General features: G+C 32.9%; 1 protein-coding gene across 1 annotated transcript; it reads left to right on the top strand.

The window, feature by feature from the left end:
• The first annotated feature begins 8,538 nt into the window (after nt 1–8,538).
• On the top strand, nt 8,539–14,903 carry LOC131148853 (putative respiratory burst oxidase homolog protein J). Its single transcript, XM_058098790.1, has 15 exons — nt 8,539–8,582; nt 10,009–10,377; nt 10,484–10,646; nt 10,745–10,793; nt 10,883–10,996; nt 11,081–11,887; nt 11,984–12,079; nt 12,169–12,284; nt 12,372–12,474; nt 13,111–13,202; nt 13,277–13,439; nt 13,537–13,674; nt 13,779–13,907; nt 13,984–14,062; nt 14,195–14,903. The coding sequence occupies exons 1-15, from the start codon at nt 8,561–8,563 to the stop codon at nt 14,302–14,304; spliced, it is 2,550 nt and encodes an 849-aa protein (XP_057954773.1). The 5' UTR covers nt 8,539–8,560; the 3' UTR covers nt 14,305–14,903.
• The last annotated feature ends 4,337 nt before the right edge of the window (nt 14,904–19,240 follow it).

A 19,240-nucleotide genomic window follows, 5' to 3' on the forward strand; every position in this document is an offset into this window, starting at 1 on the left:
GTTGCCTGAGATGATTTTGCTTGTTGTTTTGTAAATCCCTTGTGGTATGTTTGTAATGACGATTTTCTTTCGCCATAAGTGAGGACTATTAATAAAGTTGAGGTTTTTGTTATAAAAAAAAACATATTATATTAAACTTATGATTTAAAACATAACAAAAATAAATTGAAAATATTTATAATTTGTGTATATTATTATTATTTTTTGATTTGCTTATTCAATTTGATTAGTATATCTAAATAAATGACTAAAAATAAAATGCTAACTTTTTGAAAACTAAACAAAGGTTGTATCATGAATGCAATGTGATTTTGGGATCTATCAACATTGTTATTAAAATTTGTTGTTATCACACTGTCAACTAATTATTATAGTTATTTATTCATGCATCTAATCAATGACTTTCTTTTTTTAAAAAAGAAGCATTTTTGACACTTGAGATAATACTATCTTGCTCCATGCATTTATTGTATACGGAATGACATTTAACCTTTTTGACTTGAAAAAGGGCAAAAAGGAGAGGACAAATATGTTATTTCATTGGGAAATGATTAAGGGTAAGTTATTATTGATATGTACATAAAAAAAAAAAAAACATGGAGTGCACATAGGTCTTTGAAAAGAGCCTAAATCTTAAATTGTGTGGGCCTTATAATAAAAATGAGCTGAGATGTATTGGAAATGAGGATAATAAATACATATTTTCAATTATATGAGACACTAATAAATATGTTATTGTTGTAAATGAAATAAAGAGAAAATTATAAAAAAATTAAAGTAAAGAAATTTGGAACTATACAAATTCAGCAGTCTAGTTCTTCAGGAATTAGATGTTACTAATAATCTTTTTTTATCTCAATTTTGGTTGTAAAACATGTCCTTATATAGGTAAAGATTATATTGGGATCCCAAAGGTCAATTACATAACGAATCATTATATGGGCATACCAAAAGTTATAACATATTCTCAAGATAGTCATTCACATGTATAATATACACATTTTACAACACTTCCCCTTGGTTGACTACACACTATGAATATGCCTCGTTAAAATCTTCGCTAAGGAAAACCCTATGGGACAAAACCTTAGTGAAAGAAAAAGAGTACAATATTCATACTTTCCCTAAAAAATACAATTAATTAAGAAATGTCCTTAAGTTATCGCATTCCAATGTTATGTACATGTTTTTTGAAAATTGAAGTTGACAATGCTTTTGTGAATAGATCTGCTAAGTTGTCACTTGAACGAATTTTGCAAATGTCAACATTTCATTTCTTCAGAAGTTCATGAGTGTAAAAGAACTTTGGTGAAATATGTTTAGTTCTATCACTTTTTATCTACCCATCTTTGATTTGTGCAATACATGCTGCATTGTTCTTGTACAATATTGTTGGCTTGTCATTCTCCAGTGATAATCCACTTGTCCCTTTAATGTGTTGGATTATAGTTCTTAACCATACACATTCACGACTTGCTTTGTGAACTGCCAATATTTTTGAATGGTTTGAAGAGGTAGCGATGATCGTTTGCTTTACAGATCACTTTGAGATAGCAGTATCACTACATGTAAAAATATAGCCTATTTGTGATCGAATTTATGAGGATTAGAAAGATATCTAACATCAACATATCCTTTCAATACAGATTTTACTCCCTTTGGGTAAAATAAACCCATATCAGATATGCCGCGGAGATAACGAAGAACATGTTTTACTCCATTCCAATGTCTTTGAGTTGGTGTAGAACTAAACCTTACTAGCAAATTTACCGCAAAAAGTTATATCTAGTATAGTGCAATTTGCAAGATACAAGAGTGCTCCAATTGTACTAAGATAGGGTACTTCAAGAACAAAAATTTCTTCATCATCTTCTCAAGGACGAAAAAAGATCTTTTTTCACATCAAGTGAACGAACAACCATCGGGAACCTTAATGGATAAGATTTATCCATATAAAATCGTTTCAAGATTTTTTTCTACATAAGATGATTGATGAATAAGAATTCCACTTGTTAAATGTTCAACTTGAAAACCAAGACAAAATTTTGTCTTCCCAAGATCCTTCATTTCAAATTCTTTCATTAAGTAGTCAGTAGTCGTTGAGATCTCTTCTGGAGTTTCTACTATATTTATGTCATCAACATAAATTGTGACTATAGCAAATCCAGAATTTATCTTCATGATAAAAACACAAAGACAGATAAAATTATTTTCATATCCAATTTTCAACAAATATTCACTTAGATGATTGGACCACATTCGTTCAGATTGCTTTAGTCCATACAAGGATCTTTGTAATTTAACAGAATATATTTGCTGTTGTTTTGGATTATATGCTTCAGGCATTTTAAATCCTCTAGGAATTTTCATATATATGTCATTATCCAATGAGTCATACAAGTAAGTTATTATTACGTCCATGAGGCGAATGTCAAGTCTTTCAGAAATCGTTTAACTAATCATAAATCTGAAAGTAAGTGCATCCATAACAAGAGAATAGGTCTCATTATAATCTATACCAGGTCTCTGTGAGAAACTTTATGCTACAAGACACGTCTTGTATCTCACAATTTCATTCATTTCATTTCTTTTCCGTACAAAAACCCATTTATACCCAACAAGTTTGACATTATCAGGTGTTTGGACTACTAGTCCAAATACTTTACGTTTGGCTAATGAGTCTTGCTCAGCCTATATTGCTTCTTTTCATTTTGGCCAATCATTTCGATATCAATATTCTTCTACAGTTTAAGGTTTAGGCTTATTATCATTAATAATTTCTGAAACAATCGCATATGCAAATATATTGTCAACAACAACTTTATTTCTTCTCCATATATTTCCAAATTTTAATGAGATCTCTTAATTTTCCAGTACCGGAAACACTTCTGGTGTTGCTTCTGTGGAAATATGGGATTGTTTATTTATATTTATTTTAACCGCTTCTTGAGTGTTAATGACCTATTTTGGAGTGTCACTTTTATTCATTTCCTTTTTCTTTCGAGGAATAGTATCCTTTGTACCAATTGGTCTACCACGCTTACGACGCATTTTAGATTCATTAGATGCTATTCCCATTGGTTGTTCTTCAGGAACAATCAATATAACAGTAATATTTTTGGTAGGGACATGTGATTGAGTGACCCTTTTGGTGTCTGTAAAAACATCTAACAATTGATTTGCAGTGTTCTGCAAATGAATTATTCTTTGAACTTCAAGCTCACATTGATTTGTGCATGTATCAAGATTAGACAAAGTTGGTGTGTTCCAACAAATTTCTTGTGTTTTTAATCCTTTACCTTTTCTTTCTCCTAATGACGGGAAAACTGATTCATCAAATTGACAATCTAGAAATCTTACTCTAAAAGGATCACCTGTTAGTGGTTCAAGATATCTAATAATAGAAGGAGAATTAAAACCAACATATATACCAAGCCGGCACTGTGGTCCCATCTTATTTCGTTGCGTAGGTGCAATAGGAACATGTACTGTGCAACCAAAAATTCTAAGATGAGATATATTAAGTTGGTGGTTAAACACAAGATGTGAATGTGAAAACTTATGATATGCAGTTGGTATAATTCTAATCAAAGATGCAACATGCACTATAGCATGACCCCAAGTAGATGCACGAAGCTTTGATCGCATAAGCATAGGTTTAGAAATAAATTGTAAACGCTTAATGAAAGATTCCGCTAAACCATTTTGTGTATGAATATGTACAATAGAATGTTCAACACTTATTCCTATTGACATGCAATAGTCATAAAATGCTTTTGAAGAAAATTCACCTACATTATCTAAACGGACAGTCTAAATGAGATGATTTGGAAAACTTGATCTTAACTTTATTATTTGAGCAAGAAATTTAGCAAAAGCAACATTACGAGTTGAAAGTAAACAAACATGTGACCATTGAGTACTGGAAGCATCAATTAAAACCATGAAATATCGAAATGGTCCGTAAGATGGATGGATTGGGCCACAAATATTTCCTCGTATTCTTTGCAGAAAAGATGGAGACTCTAAAGGTAATTTAGATGGAGAAGGTCTAACAAATAGTTTTCCTTGAGCATAAGAAATACAAAAATAATCACCAGGTAAAAGAACTTTCTAATCCTTTAACATGTCAATGTGTATTTTTAATGATTCGTCGCATTATAATTGAACCAAGATGGCCAAGACGATCATGCCAAAGTATAAAACTTCTAGGCTCGGAGCACTTCCGGTGCATAAAATTTGATTCAACCATCCTTATTTTTGTGAAATATAGGTTAGATAAAAAACTTGAAAATTTTTCTAATATGATCTTCTGGTTTGAAACTGTAGATGTTATCAAAAGATATTCTATATCTCCTTCATTTTTGGTTTCAACATGATATCCATTGCGACGTATATCTTTAAAACTTAGTAGATTTCTTCGGGATCTATGAGAATACAACGCATCATCAATATACAATTTTGTCCCATTTGAAAACATAATATGAACTCTTCCAGAACCCTCTGTTACATTTGCATAGTAGATATTGTATTAACATTAATTTTCAGCTAATGTTAATTGCAAGAAATATTTTTTAACATGAAGAATTGTGTGAGTCGTGCCACTGTCCACCAAACACATGTCATCCTCCATTTTATTAAGTTTATTTTGTATGATCTAGTAAAGAAAAAATAAAATTTAAGAATTAAGAAAGATAACAAAATATTACCAAGAATATTATATGTAAAACTTTAAAAATTACATAAATTAATTTTTCAAAATAACATAAACTTGAAGATAATTTAATAATAGACATTTCCATCCCCAATCAAATGATCAATTTTTCCACTAGGATACTAAAAAATAAAAATAAAAATCAGAAATATCAAAATCAACATCCAAAGGAGACTTATACTTAGGATTAATGGATTCAGATAAATTTACTTCAGCATTTTTTCCTTTTCCTTTTAACGATGCCTTGTAAAGATGTTATTTTGTTTAGAACTTTCTTTATTCTTTACCTATTTCCTTTGAATCTTTTCAATACCTTTGCTTTCAAACTTTGAAGGATGATCATTACAGGTCCAACAATTTTTCCTACCATAACCCCTTTTACCACCACGACTCCACGACCTTGAGAAAAAGCCAAATTCACTTCAGGAAATGGTGTTGAGCCCAATTGGATGAGATTGATATTTTTTTAACAAAAGCTCATTATTTTGTTTAGCCACCAGTAAATAAGAAATTAGCTCAGAATATTTTGTAAATCTACGTTCTCGATATTGCTGCTGCAGGAGCACATTTGAGGCATGAAAAATCGAATATGTTTTTTCTAACATATCATCATCAATAATTTTGTTTCCACATAACTTCAATTGAGAGCTAATTTTAAATAAGGTTGAATTATTTTCACTTACAGTTTTAAAATCTTACAGTCACAAGTGTATCCAATTATATTGAGTTTTTGGAAGAATTACAGTTTTTTGGTATTCATATCTCTCATTCAAGTTGTTCCAAAGGACTAATGGGTTCTTAATAATAAGGTACTCAATTTTTAATTCTTCGTGTAAATGGTGTCAAAGGAAAATCATTGCCTTTGCGCGATCCTACAGGGATGTTTGATTTTCTTTTTCAATTGTATTACCAAGATTCATAGCATTAAGGTGAATCTCAACATAAGTACCCATGGTAGATAATTTCTTCCATAAATATCAAGGGCAACGAATTCAAGTTTGTTTGAGGTTTGAAATCATAAAGTCACTTTGAAAAACAAATAAAAATTCAAAGTTAGGTAAATATTAAAATGAAAATGTTATTCTCATATATATTTCAACATAAAGACATTTAAGGACACGTATTCAAGATAAGAGATATAGTTAACACATAAAAATAGTTTGACAAAAAAAAAAAAAAAAAAAAAAAAAAAAAAAAGTTATATAGATAACAAATGTTAAAAAAAAAAAAAACACAAGATTTTTACTTTGGAATAATACCAACAAAACTTAAAAGATTCTACTATGCCATTAGAGACTTAATCGTGCTGATAACATGTTGTAAATGAAATAGATAGAGAATTATAGAAAAATTAAAGTAAAGAAATTTGGAACTATAGAAATTCAGCAGTTTAGTTTTTCAGGAACTAGATGTTGCTAATCATCTTTTTTATCTTAATTTTGGTTGTAAAACATGTCCTTATATAGGCAAAGATTATATTGACATCTTAAAAGTCAATTGCATAATGAACCATTATGTGGGCATACAAAAAATTATTACCTATTCTCAAGATAATCATCCATATGTATAATACACACGTTTTACAACAGTTATTATTTATTATTTGTTGTTTAATCGTTCAAAGTAGTATTGATTGGTTCTTCTAATTCTATTTTATTTTTAATTTAAAATCATAAGAAATTAGTATTAGGGTTTTGGAAACCATAAAAATTTTGTTAATTTTAATTAAATGGATTTAAATTTTTTTTAAAAAAAGGACAACTCATAATACAAAACTTCTGCGTAAGCAGAGTTCCAAATCACACATGAACAACTTTACTATTGTGCAAGGGAAAGGGCGGACCACAATAGGTCTATTGCCCGGGACCACCAAATCACACACCCCTTCAAAATAGTGGTATAAATTCATTCATTTAAAAAAGAAAAGTTAACAAATCATGGATATTAGGGACATTCGAGTAAGAGAATTAACTTGAAATGTTGCAACATATGTATTTATTTGGATTTTGTTTAAGGGAATGTAATAATAGAATTGATGAACAATGATTAAGTTAATAATAATATATACTTATTGTTAATAAATGAGTTAATTTATCAAACAATAAGTAAAATATTCAATATTTTAAAAATATTTAAAATTTTAAAATTTTCTATAAATTTATAATTTAATTTTTGTAACCTTTAATAATGATTTGAATATATTTGTAATCGCTATTAATAATTAAATTATTAAATTTATAACCACCAATAATAGTAAATTTATATAGCAATAAATAAAACAAGAGGCCATCATATCTTTGGATGTTTTGAGTTAATAAATAAAAAAATTCATTAAACTAATCACTTTTTTTTGTATAATTAAAGAAATAAGAAAAAACTCATGATAATAGTCCACAAAATGAATCAAAGAGAAGCAATCACTTATCTATATTTGGTAATAAACTTCATATTGACTCAGACTAATTACTCTCATTCTCTTTTCGAACAAGCTGAGTTGTCTAAATACATATAAATTTTTTTTTAATTTTCAACCATGGTAAGAATTTGTAGTAATTATGAACTTTTAAAAAAAAAAATTATAATAACCAAATAAATTAAATTTTTACATAAATAAGTAATGTTACTATAATGACAATAATATATTTTAGCTCAATAATCATAAGTTTAATTTTATTCGTAACTCTTAGAGAAATTGGTAGGTTAAGCTATCTAATCAGGGCACATTTTAAAAATTAATCATTTCTTTAAATTTTGAGTGATTTAGAAAAAATTTAACTTAAATTGATAATCATTAATTGAAAATCAACAAAAATTCAAACGCGTTTAGGCAGCCTAGCCTAATAATTTCTCTAATAAATATTCACACTCTCACTCTCTCTCATAAATAAATCAAACTCCACCTTTGTTATTTTGTTCAAAGATCTAGATGATAGTTGTGAGTGAAGCAAGAAAGATGAAGTAATGAAAGCTAGAAACTCACCATGGTGTATGGTATTGATGGCCAATAAGAGTATGCCTCAACTTTTGTTTTTCCTTTCTGTATTTTCTTTTCAATTTCTTGTAATGTGTAATACTTAAAATCTTAATTTTTGCAGGTCTAGACACATCTCACTCACCTTCTTAGGTGGAATATTTCTCTGTCCCCCAAGGTAGCTTGTCATGGCACTCCTTCATGTGAATTGATGAGGTGCACCCATCTCTCTCCCTCTTGAGAAAAGTGAAAAAAAATTTTGAGAGGAAATTAAATCACTTGCAGCTAAATAATTGAACCAAACTGACATATTATATATATATGAAAAATTGTATATGGTTTTTTATAATTTCACAAAGAGACATGATTGATTCTTAAATTTCAATGATTATTAAAAGTTACATTTTGATTATTATGAAAGAAAAAAATATTAATTTTTAATGAACTTAAAATTTTAAATTGAGTCTAACAGTTCTGTTCGGCTAGTCTTTGGGTATTAGTGTAAAAAATTACTCAACCAAATTTTAGTTAACCATTTAAAACTGTTCAATTTCGATTCGCATTTTCTGACGAACTCAAACTTTGATTTAGTTAATGGCTTAGGGGATATGGTTTAGTTGATAGAATCATACTTAGTCCTGGTGATGCGTAGGGTTTCCTTACATCAAGTAGCAGGTTTTCCTTATATAGGTGTTAAGTAAGAAGGAGAGTATAAAGGAGGACTCCTCAAATCAAGCACAAGATCATACAACCAGATTTTCAGCCTAATAATCAGGTTGTATGATCTTGGATTTGATTTGAAGAGTCCTCCTTTATAGAGAGGTCATGCTCACGCTACCTTGTAAACATACTCAAGACTATTTCGGACTTTAACAATGAAGTCTGTATTACAACAAGGTATGCATCCTTCAAGATCAACTATTTCTCGTTCATGTGGTTCGGTTGTTCCGAAAATTTTATCAAAAGGATTAATTAATATAGAATTACTGTTTTTGTTAATAGGGTAGATAAATTTTCATTTCTTTTTTATTTATTATTTGTTATAGGACAGTGTCACTACTCTGTCAAAGACAAACCCAATCTTCTTACAGTGAATCTTTTCTAGGACTCAAATCCTAATGTTTGATAGGGAAAGCTTAGTTTGGCGAAGAGAAGTTGAGAGGTCTGCTGAAAAGAGTCCTCCCATCACAAGTATTATTATTATTATTATTATTGGGAGAAAATTTTTGAAGGCCGCCTATTTGGTCAGTTAAAAAACTAATTTTATTTTTTTATTTTATAAAAATTATGAATATGTCACCTTGTTTTTAAGCTTTTCAACATTTATAAAGAAAATCAAATAATAGATATTATTATTTTCCTGTTTTTATGTACAACTTAAAAACAAAATGAAAATTTTGTAATTCTTTAGAAAACAAAAATATAAATTAAACTATTTTTTTTTTCTGTGTAAACGGACAGTAATCTTTCGAAAAAAAAAAAAAAACAACTATATGGTCGCAAATTTGCTATAAAATTATGGGATAAACCAATAATATTAAAAGCCGATTTTTGTTTGAAGAATGAAGTTGCTCCCATCATAAGTTTTTCTTCTATTATTTTCACAAAAAATCCTGACGTTGCGTTTGGGAGTTTAGATTTTGTATTATGTTTTCATTAAAATCTAAATCCACTGGCTTCTCCCAAATATAGGACAAGGTCTAAGATGTGGTATGGCACAAAAATTCATTTGCAAAATGTTGGTCATCTAAACCATCTTTTACAATTTTATAAGATAAGAAAAGCCTCTCAATTTTATAAGTGTTTGATTGATTGATGTATTAAAAGGCTATTCTTAATCAAAGACAGCAAAAACAAAACAAAACAAAAACAAAAACAAAGACAGAAACAAAAATGGAAAAGAAAAAAACAAGAATAAAAGATAAGCCTGGGTAAGAGCATTAAATCCACCTGTTGTAGAATCCAAACTAGGAACAAATTTTTGAATTTTGGGAAGGGCAAGGGCAGCATTTGTTTTTTGTTTTCGTTGTTTTTGGTTTAGGCTATGTCTTTTGTGAGGGATAAGAAAGATTGCTCATTCCTTAAACGACATCATATTGGTAATTTTATGCCTATCTTTAGGCAACTAACAAAACTAACTTGACCCCCACCAATGCCTTTCCCTCCAAAATTGCTTGACCATTTCCTCATCTGCTCCTCTTATTCTGATCTCCATGTTCATCTTCCACCTCCTTTCTCCTTCTCTCCCGAAACCCAATTCTTCCAATTCTCTTACCAAGTACATTCAAAGGGAAAAAAGATTTTCTAATGAATGCAGGAAAAGATGCAGGCAACGGCGGGGATTCAACGAAATGGATTCTTGAGAGCATTGAGATTGATCCCATGGCAGACAAGCCCCCCAACAATAGATTGGAGAGAGCGTTATCGAGGTGTCCCAGCGAGGAAGATGGAACCCTCAAGAAGAACACAAGCAAGGGTAGCAGCAGGGTGAGTGCAGTCCAGGGTATTGCCCCTCTCCCTCCTGGGCCGACCAGGACAAAGTCTCGTGCATTCAAAGCGCTGTGGAGCATACGGTTCCTCTCAAGGACAGCCACAGGGAAGGAGGACGATGCGTGGAGGGTCATCGAGGGACGATTTAAACAATGTGCAGTTGATGGGAGACTCTTAAGAGACAAATTTGGAGCCTGCATTGGTAACTGACCGACTCTTCTATATACAATTCTTCTTCTCAATAAAATTTTCTCATGTTGCGATGTAAAAGTGATTTTTTTTTTCTCTTTTTGAAATTCTGGTAAAAGGGATGGGAGATTCGAGGCAATTCGCAGGGCAGTTATTTGATACCTTGGCGAGGCGCAGGAATGTAAATGCAGAAAATGGGCTAACTCTGGTAGAAGTGAGACAGTTTTGGGAGGACATAACAAGTAAGGACCTGGACTCCCGGCTTCAGATTTTCTTTGACATGTAAAGAACTCTCTCTTTCCCTCTCTTACGCAAAAAACTTCATTTGTTTGTTTCTCTCCATGAACATGTTCAAATGAGTATGCATTGTAATTTTCCAGGTGTGACAAGAATGGTGACGGGAAGTTATCTGAGGACGAAGTGAAGGAGGTGAGCGCAGAGACCACCTGAATTTTCCATTTTCCCTCTTTTACTCCTGCTTCTATGTTTATGAATTACTGATAACTATTATGGAAAAGGTGATAGTGTTGAGCGCTTTGGAGAACAACCTAACAAATCTTCAGCAACAAGCAGCAGCACATGCGGCTTTAATCATGGAAGAGCTTGATCCGGACAATTTGGGATATATAGAGGTAAAGGACTTCTTCTTCTTCTTCTTCTTCTTCCTCCTTCCTCTTCTTCTTCTTATTGGGTGTTAAATCTTTTATTTCAAACAGATGTGGCAACTAGAAACGCTACTGCGAGGGATGGTGTGTACCAAGGAAAACAACAATTTCATTAGGAAAAGCCAAACACTAACAAGAACCATGATCCCCAGAAAATACAGAAATCCAGTCAGCAAGTTCCTGCATAAAACCTTTGAAGTTATACTTGATAACTGGAGGAGAATATGGGTTGTCACATTGTGGTTAACTGTCAACTTGATGCTCTTTTTCTGGAAGTTCAATGAATACAGACACAAAGATACATTCGAGATATTGGGTTATTGTTCCTGCACTGCCAAGGGTGCTGGCGAGACTCTCAAATTCAACATGGCTCTCATTCTCCTCCCTGTGTGCAGAAGAACTCTTACCAAGCTCAGATCAACCTTTCTCAGTAATGCGATCCCTTTTGACGACAACATAAATTTTCACAAGTCAATTTCACTAGCAATTGTGATAGGGACTCTTGTTCATACAATCATGCACGTGGCTTGCAATTTTCCAAGGCTGGTTTTGTGCCCCGAACTTATATTCACAAAAATTGTTGGACCTTACTTCAATTACAAGAAGCCAACGTATGCTTCCCTGCTAGAAAGTACTCCCACAATAACTGGGATACTCATGATCATTATAATGTCCTACTCCTTCACGCTGGCGATGCACTCTTTTAGGAGGAATGTCATCAAGCTGCCTGGGTCATTCCACCATTTGGCAGGGTTTAATGCTTTCTGGTACGCACACCATTTGCTGGCCGTGGTTTATGCCCTCCTGATTGTTCACGGATACTTCCTTATTCTTGTCAAGGAGTGGTACTTAAAGACGGTATGATTCCAATTCCTTTCCCAATATGATGATAGAGACAAACTGAAAGTGACTCTAGAACTATAGTCATTTTTTTGAGCATCTTATCTTCTGCAGACATGGATGTATGTCATGTTCCCAATGGCCTTCTATGCTAGTGAGAGAGCTTTTACGAAAATTCATGATCATAATTATCGTGTCAACATAGTTAAGGTCTGTATGATAAAATTTACTTGTCATTAAGTTGGTTTTTTAAGTTCAGGAAATGAATCAAACTCATCCTGTTTCATTGGACAGTGCAGGCTACAATATATACAGGAAATGTCTTGGCACTATACATTAGCAAACCTCCAGGATTCAAATATAAAAGTGGAATGTACCTTTTTGTCAAGTGCCCAGATATATCAACTTTTGAATGGTAAGAAATCAAAGATGTTCTGATAGTGATTTGAAGAACACACATGACGACATATCCTGTACTATAGCACTTTGTCTCATTTTTCAGGCACCCCTTCTCCATCACTTCGGCACCAGGAGATGACTACTTGAGCATTCACATAAGAACTTTAGGAGATTGGACAAATGAGCTCAAGGACAGATTTGCGAAGGTCAGATACACGTGTTCTCATGATACCTCAACAACTAGATTTCTGTCACATTTAGGCATTTGCATCTCAAGAGAGTTACACCCACCTTCTCCTACATTGAAAAGCAAGCACCCTGAAAGTCGATCAGCACAAATAGTTTCAATTCTGAAATAATCATAGCTTTATCAAAAGAAGTGAAGAATTTGGTTAAAGCTTTCAAGATAATTATGGTCACAATAAAAACACGTGAACTTCACACTTGTTATCCAACATTTGGACTTTGGAGACTAAGCTACAAAGATTAAAAACAGATCTCCAACCTTGTATTACCCCCAAACAATGCCAGTACAGAAACTTATCCCATAAATAAAAGAACTAGTCACATACCAATTTGTTCTAACTTTGCCATAAGTTGGTGAATCGTTTTAAAAAACCAAGATGATGAATAAGCACAGTAAACTATAACCTGGATGCAAATTATTATGACTTCAGTCTGGATATGTTCTTCATAATGTTTTGTTTTTGTTTGAATGGTAATGAATTTATTCAAGCATACAAGTGGTATACAAGAATAAGATCATACTGTCTTTACTTCGGTGCTATTCACATATGCGTGGGCACATTTGCTTTTCTGCATTCTTAAGTAAATAAATGCAGGCTGGTGATGCACCCTCTCCGCAACCAAGAAAGGGAAGACTTGCAAGAATAGAAACTAGAGCAATGCCAAAAATGGGAAATCCAGAACCCAGGTTAGCAGGACCAGGTTCAATCTGTTTCCACAGTTTTGCCTATAGTTCATGTCTGATAGCTCTTCTTTCTACAGTTATTTCCCTAAAATCCTCATCAAAGGACCTTATGGAGCCCCTGCCCAAGATTACTGGAAGTACGACATTCTCTTGCTTATTGGCCTGGGAATTGGAGCAACTCCCTTCATCAGCATCATAAAGGATCTAGTGAACAATGTCAAGCAAAACAATGTCAGCTCAGTGAGTCAAGTTGTAAGCCAGCTTAATAAATTGTCAAAAATTAGTGGACATACATGCATATCATTTGATGTATAAAAGGGGATACAAACTAATGCAGGGCTCATCACATGGCTGTTGCTTGGACATAACTAGAAGAGGTCCTGAAAGAGCATATTTCTATTGGGTGACAAGGGAACAAGGCTCCTTCGAATGGTTCAAGGGTGTCATGGATGATATTGCGGAGCATGACAGCAATGTAGAGATTTTAAAGCATCAAAACGTTGTTTCATTTGTTCTTTCCTTCATTAGTACTAATGAAACTGACATTTTTTTCTATGTTGTTGTTTTTGGACGTGACAGAATGTAATAGAAATGCACAACTACTTGACTAGTGTTTATGAAGAAGGGGACGCACGGTCTGCTCTTATTGCCATGGTGCAGTCGCTACAACATTCTAGGAATGGAGTTGATATCGTCTCAGAAAGTCGGGTATTTACCAATGAGCACAAACGACTTAATTTGTGAATTATAATTACTTGGAGCTTCTAACCTGTGATCCTAACAGATACGGACGCATTTTGCAAGACCCAACTGGAGAAAGGTGTTCACTCATTTGGCAAGTAAACACAACTCTGCTCGAATAGGTACCTCTAATCCCTTGAACCATAACAATCTTTAAAAGCTTAAAACTCCAATAAACTATCAATCCACAAGTTTACAGAATAGTTTTGGCTTCTGCTCCTTGATTATTTACTTCCTAAATGGTTTTGTTACAGGTGTTTTCTACTGTGGAAGTTCTACACTAGCAAAACCGCTAAAAGATCTTTGCCAAGAATTTAGCTTAGACTCATCGACCCGTTTCCATTTCCATAAGGAAAACTTTTAGGAATCTAGAGTAGCTATACTGCAGAACAAAACTTATGTATAGCAGAAAAAGGGCTTGAAGGTGTTCATATTTTTTTAAAAAAAATTATTAACTGTAATATATGAAATAGGATAAACACACACACAAACACACACCTTTCAAGTTTGATTAGGATTGCCATAGCTTTCTCTACTTTGAGTTTTGAAATTATCTTGTAACTAAGGTTCTGAGTTATGAGCTTCTATGAGGTACTACTTCTGACAAAGGCATCACCAATAAGCCCCACAATTATATAATTGGAATAAGTACAACTGTATGGTTGGCAGAACTTCCATGAGATCATGCCAATGGGATTTATAGATGCTGCAGCTTGCATGCACCTGGCGTTCACCCGCCTTTTGCAAAACGCAGGCAACCTAAACCCTGTTACAATAATGTTAAAATTCATTCTTCCCTTTGACTATCATGACCAATCTTCCAAAAAAGAATGAATTGAATTCAGCAGATAATAAAAAATGAAGGCTTCAGCCTCTGGTAGCTCTTGGGGATTCTCTCCCATGTCAAATCCTCTTATTTACAGAGACTATAATCAATCTATGTGATTTGTGCGTGTCGCCGGACAGTGCCAACTTTCTCTGGGTCGTTCCAATTTTAATGAATGCAAGAGACATAATGAATTCATATGACCGATTCATGAAATAAACTACTCAGAGATGGTAGCTTTGAGCAGTTATCCAATAATGGTCTGGTTTAGACATAATTACAAACACTTGGGGGACCCCAGAAAGATGAGCATTGGGCGCGGGCTTTGGAACCTGAAACAGAGGAAAACAGTAACTGAAATTGAACTAAAGAGATGCACTCGAAGCCTTTTTCATTTTTTTTTGGTTGAAGCTTACTACAACCATCATAAGCCAATTCAAATACCAATCACACTACGCACACTGAAGAAGGGCCAGTGCCAAAAACACTACCCCAAGTTTTGAATTTGAAACGCAGCATATCAAAATTTCAATTGAATCGGACAATAAATTACCATCTAATTGTCAAAAACAAGCTTACTGCCAAAGCACCTTCAAACCTAACCTTAATATGGTCTTGTTTAGTTGGTTTTAGTTGGATTTTTCATTTTGCTTGAGATGATTTTGCTAATTTTTTTTTTGTAAATCCTTCGACTTGTTTGTAACAACGATTTTCCTCGCTCATGAGTGAGGAATATCAATAAATTTAAATTTTTCGTTAAAAAAAAAAAAACTAACCTTATATTGAGCTAATGTGATATCTCAATCCGAATGTTTTCATTAAGATTAAACTTTTTTTAGTAAGAGACTTAGCTCATTAAATATCTAATTAGAATAATTTTTATGAGAAATTATTAATTTAGATAGTGTAACCATGCAATAATATATATTTAAATAATTTTAATTCACATTGATAATTACTGATTAAAAATCAATAAAATTAAAAATTTTAATTTTTAAAAAGTGAAAATTACAATATAATTAGAACGTCTACCATAATAATTTTTAATGTGAATCTTCCTTCATATAGCAGACGAATCCAACATTTTTTTTTTTTAACTATTGATATCTCCAAGAAGGCATGTGTATAAAGATACGTTGAGAGGCACTTTTGTAATGTATCTAAAAAAAACATAATATATAAACCGGATGTGTCATAGGAAAAGAAATAATAGCTCTTGAAGAAGCTTTTAAAGAGTATATAGTCATTCAGCAACTAACGAGGGAGGCAAATATTTTGTAGGTGATGTGTTGTTAAGTAAAATTAAAGTGTTAGGACCGAAAGAGCCTATGAGTGAGCTTGATACACATGGTTGGGCTCAAAATCCAATAGGCTTAAGTTAGGCTTAAGCTTTTAGGTCAAGTTGGTGTTCACCTATGTGTATCAAACTCACTCATGGGCTCCTCCGGTTTTAACAAGTGGTATCAGAGCCGATGGTTCGTAACTCTGGGTGAGCGACATCGTAAAAAGTCGAGACGTGAAGTTAATTCTCCTGACGTGCTAATAGTTGGAGGACCAAGTGTGCGGCTGAGGCCAATAAGGATCATCTAGGCTGCGAATGGATTCGAATAGGGTCAAGACGTGAGAGGTAGGATTGGTTCGGAGGCACATAGAATGCAATTCGACGCACGTAAGGCGCCAATGGTAGGGCCCACTTGAGCAACAGTTGGAGAATTGGGCTTACTCCCAGAAGTGAGACGATTTCCGTTCAAGCAGGAGCGGTTGGAACTCACAAGTGAGAGGGAGATTGTTGAGAATTCCACTTGTGAGCTTGTCTCATATTGAAAAATTAGAGAGGATGATGGGTGCTTATATACATGGTTGGGTCCAAGACCCAATAAACTTAAGCTTTTGGGTCAAGTTGGTGTTCACCCATGTGTATCAAGCCCACCCATGGGCTCCTCTAGTTCTAATAGAAAGGTCTCATTCGTATGTGTAAGATGAATATTTCAAGTCTTTGTCTTTAATCGTCATCATTTGGTTTTCTTTTTTTCCTCTGATTTATGTTTGCAAGTAATTGACATCACTTTGCAGGTAATTTGTTTATGTTTGTTTTGTTTGGTTTTGATTACATATAGGCATGTTTAGATTGTTTTAGTTGGATAATGATTTTGATTTTTCTTAGTTTTGATGTTTGGGATGATTTTGATAGTTTAATTGTAAATCTCATGTGTCCTATTTGTAATCACTGCATTGTTTTTTTATTTTTTTTTATTTTTAATTTTTTATATATTTTTTAAAAGGGCGGCACCTCCTGAACTTTATTAGAAAACTCCTCACTTATGGCGGAGAGATATTGTGATTCCAATCTTGAGACTTTGGGACATTAAAAACAAACACCAAGACCCTAAAACAACCTTAACCAACATAATCAAAACCAATAAACCAGTGACCAACAACCAATCAAAAACTAAAAAACTAAAAAACTAAACAATTATGAAGTAGAAAACAAACAAAACTCCGAAAGATAAACACAAAACATTACGAGCGCAAAGAAGGAAATTCCAACAAATCCAATTGAAACATTCTCCTGACTTGCTGTGGAAAATCATCCTGAAAACTATATGATCGAGAAATACCAGATTCACCCTGTTTGGCAAAGAAATCTGCATTTTTATTCGTCTCCCTGTAAACATGATCCACTTTAAACTGTATGTCTCTCAATGCTAGCATAAGCTCTTTCCACAAATCCCATAATTTTCAAACCGAGCACTTCCCAGAATTTATCTATTAAACCAACAAAGTAGAGTCACATGCAATTTCCACTTGATCAAATCCGAGTTCTTTACATAAATTAATGCCTAAAATAATCGCCTTCAATTCAACCATGTTATTTGTTCCATAACCCAATAATGAGGAAAAAGTTGCTTTAACTAAACCTTTTTCATCTCTTATTACGCCTCCACCACCACAATTACTTGGGTTACCTCTACAGCTCCCATCCACATTCAACTTAACCCAACCTATCCCAGGTTTACACCATCTGACTACATGAGGAAGACGAACCCCATATTTTTCACTTGAATATCCAAAGCACAAAGGATTGCAATATCCGTGCAAGAAGCAGGTGCACATTTATTTAACTTGTCTGAAATGGATCTCAACCAATATTTAATATCAAGCCACAAAGTTCTCACCGAATCATGAATTGATTCCATCCTGACTCTACATCGACGAGTCCAGAATCTCCAAATGATGAGACTAGGTATGAGACCTACCAAAATGCCTAACTGTGAGGCCCCCCTTGCACAACTAAAACAGACATTAACTCTACCTTTCCAAGTACTTGTTGCCATACAACTAACACCCAATGCCACTGCTGCTTGTTTCCATACGTCCTGGGTAAAGATCCAGTGGAAAACACATAATCTAGAGATTCAATCTTGGCATTTGAACAATAATCACATCGAGAGGCCATCTGAACAATCACATTGAGAGGCCATCAAAACACATGGTTTAGATATTCTTCCACCATAAGTGAGGGCTATTAATAAAATTGAGGTTTTGGAGAAAAAAAAAAAAACTATTGTTTTTTTTTTTGCCCTTGTCTAAATTGGGATCAACTATGGCATTACTTAATTTGAATTGATATGTGTTTGTTCATTTGTTTGAATGGGAGAATTTACACCACGTTTGGTTCGTCAAATGTCTATTTGTAAGAATATATTAGTTACAATTAGTTAGAAAAAAATTGTTAATATCATAAAACAAATAACAGTGTAGAAGTATAAGCATCCACCCTCTACTCTATTTCAATGTAGGACAAACTCTTTTCCTTGAGCAAAAATCTCAGTAGGTTGCATGATTAATCAGATTGCACTTGACTTCATATAAACTTGATATACATGAGTGAGTGCCAGCGTCAAAAGCTCAAGTCATTAGATTTTAGGCCCAAACATGTGTATAAACATTTATCCTCTACTTTATTTTTCCAATGTAAAATAAACTAAAAAGTAAGATTCTCAACAAATTAAATCCATTAATATAAAGAATAATTATTTTCAAATTTGGTTCTTAAATATCTATTTTTATCTTGTTAATATACATATATAAATATTTTTTTTTCTAAATTGTTATATATTAACGTAATATTATTACATTTTTATTTTATTTATTTAATTTTAAATAATTAATATCTAGGCAAAAGATACTCACCTCTTCTTAGATTTGGTAAAAAAATACTAATCTCCTTTGAGATTTCAAAATATTCAAAGACCTCCCATGATGTTTCAAGAATTTCACATACCTCCGTTGCGGTTTGCTAAAAAGACACAAACATTTTCTTATATTTTGTAAGAAGGCAAGTCATCAAAGATGGATATCATTTCTGAAAGCTGAAAGAGGTTTACGAAAATTTTAAAACTTCAAAAAAATTTCTTTTTTTTTTTTTGGTTGAATCTAAGGAAAGGTCAACGCATTTTGTCCTTAGTGTTTG

This window comes from Malania oleifera, chromosome 2 (genome assembly GCF_029873635.1).
Source record: "Malania oleifera isolate guangnan ecotype guangnan chromosome 2, ASM2987363v1, whole genome shotgun sequence".
NCBI lineage: Eukaryota > Viridiplantae > Streptophyta > Magnoliopsida > Santalales > Ximeniaceae > Malania > Malania oleifera.

Bases quoted from the DNA above. Each gene is read 5' to 3' on its own strand.
- LOC131148853 (XM_058098790.1), top strand. From the start codon at position 8,561: ATGAAGTCTGTATTACAACAAG. The intron at 8,583-10,008 runs GTATGCATCCTT...ATGCAGGAAAAG, and splicing joins GAAGTCTGTATTACAACAAG to ATGCAGGCAACGGCGGGGAT. The intron at 13,203-13,276 runs GTTAGCAGGACC...TTCTTTCTACAG, and splicing joins ATGGGAAATCCAGAACCCAG to TTATTTCCCTAAAATCCTCA.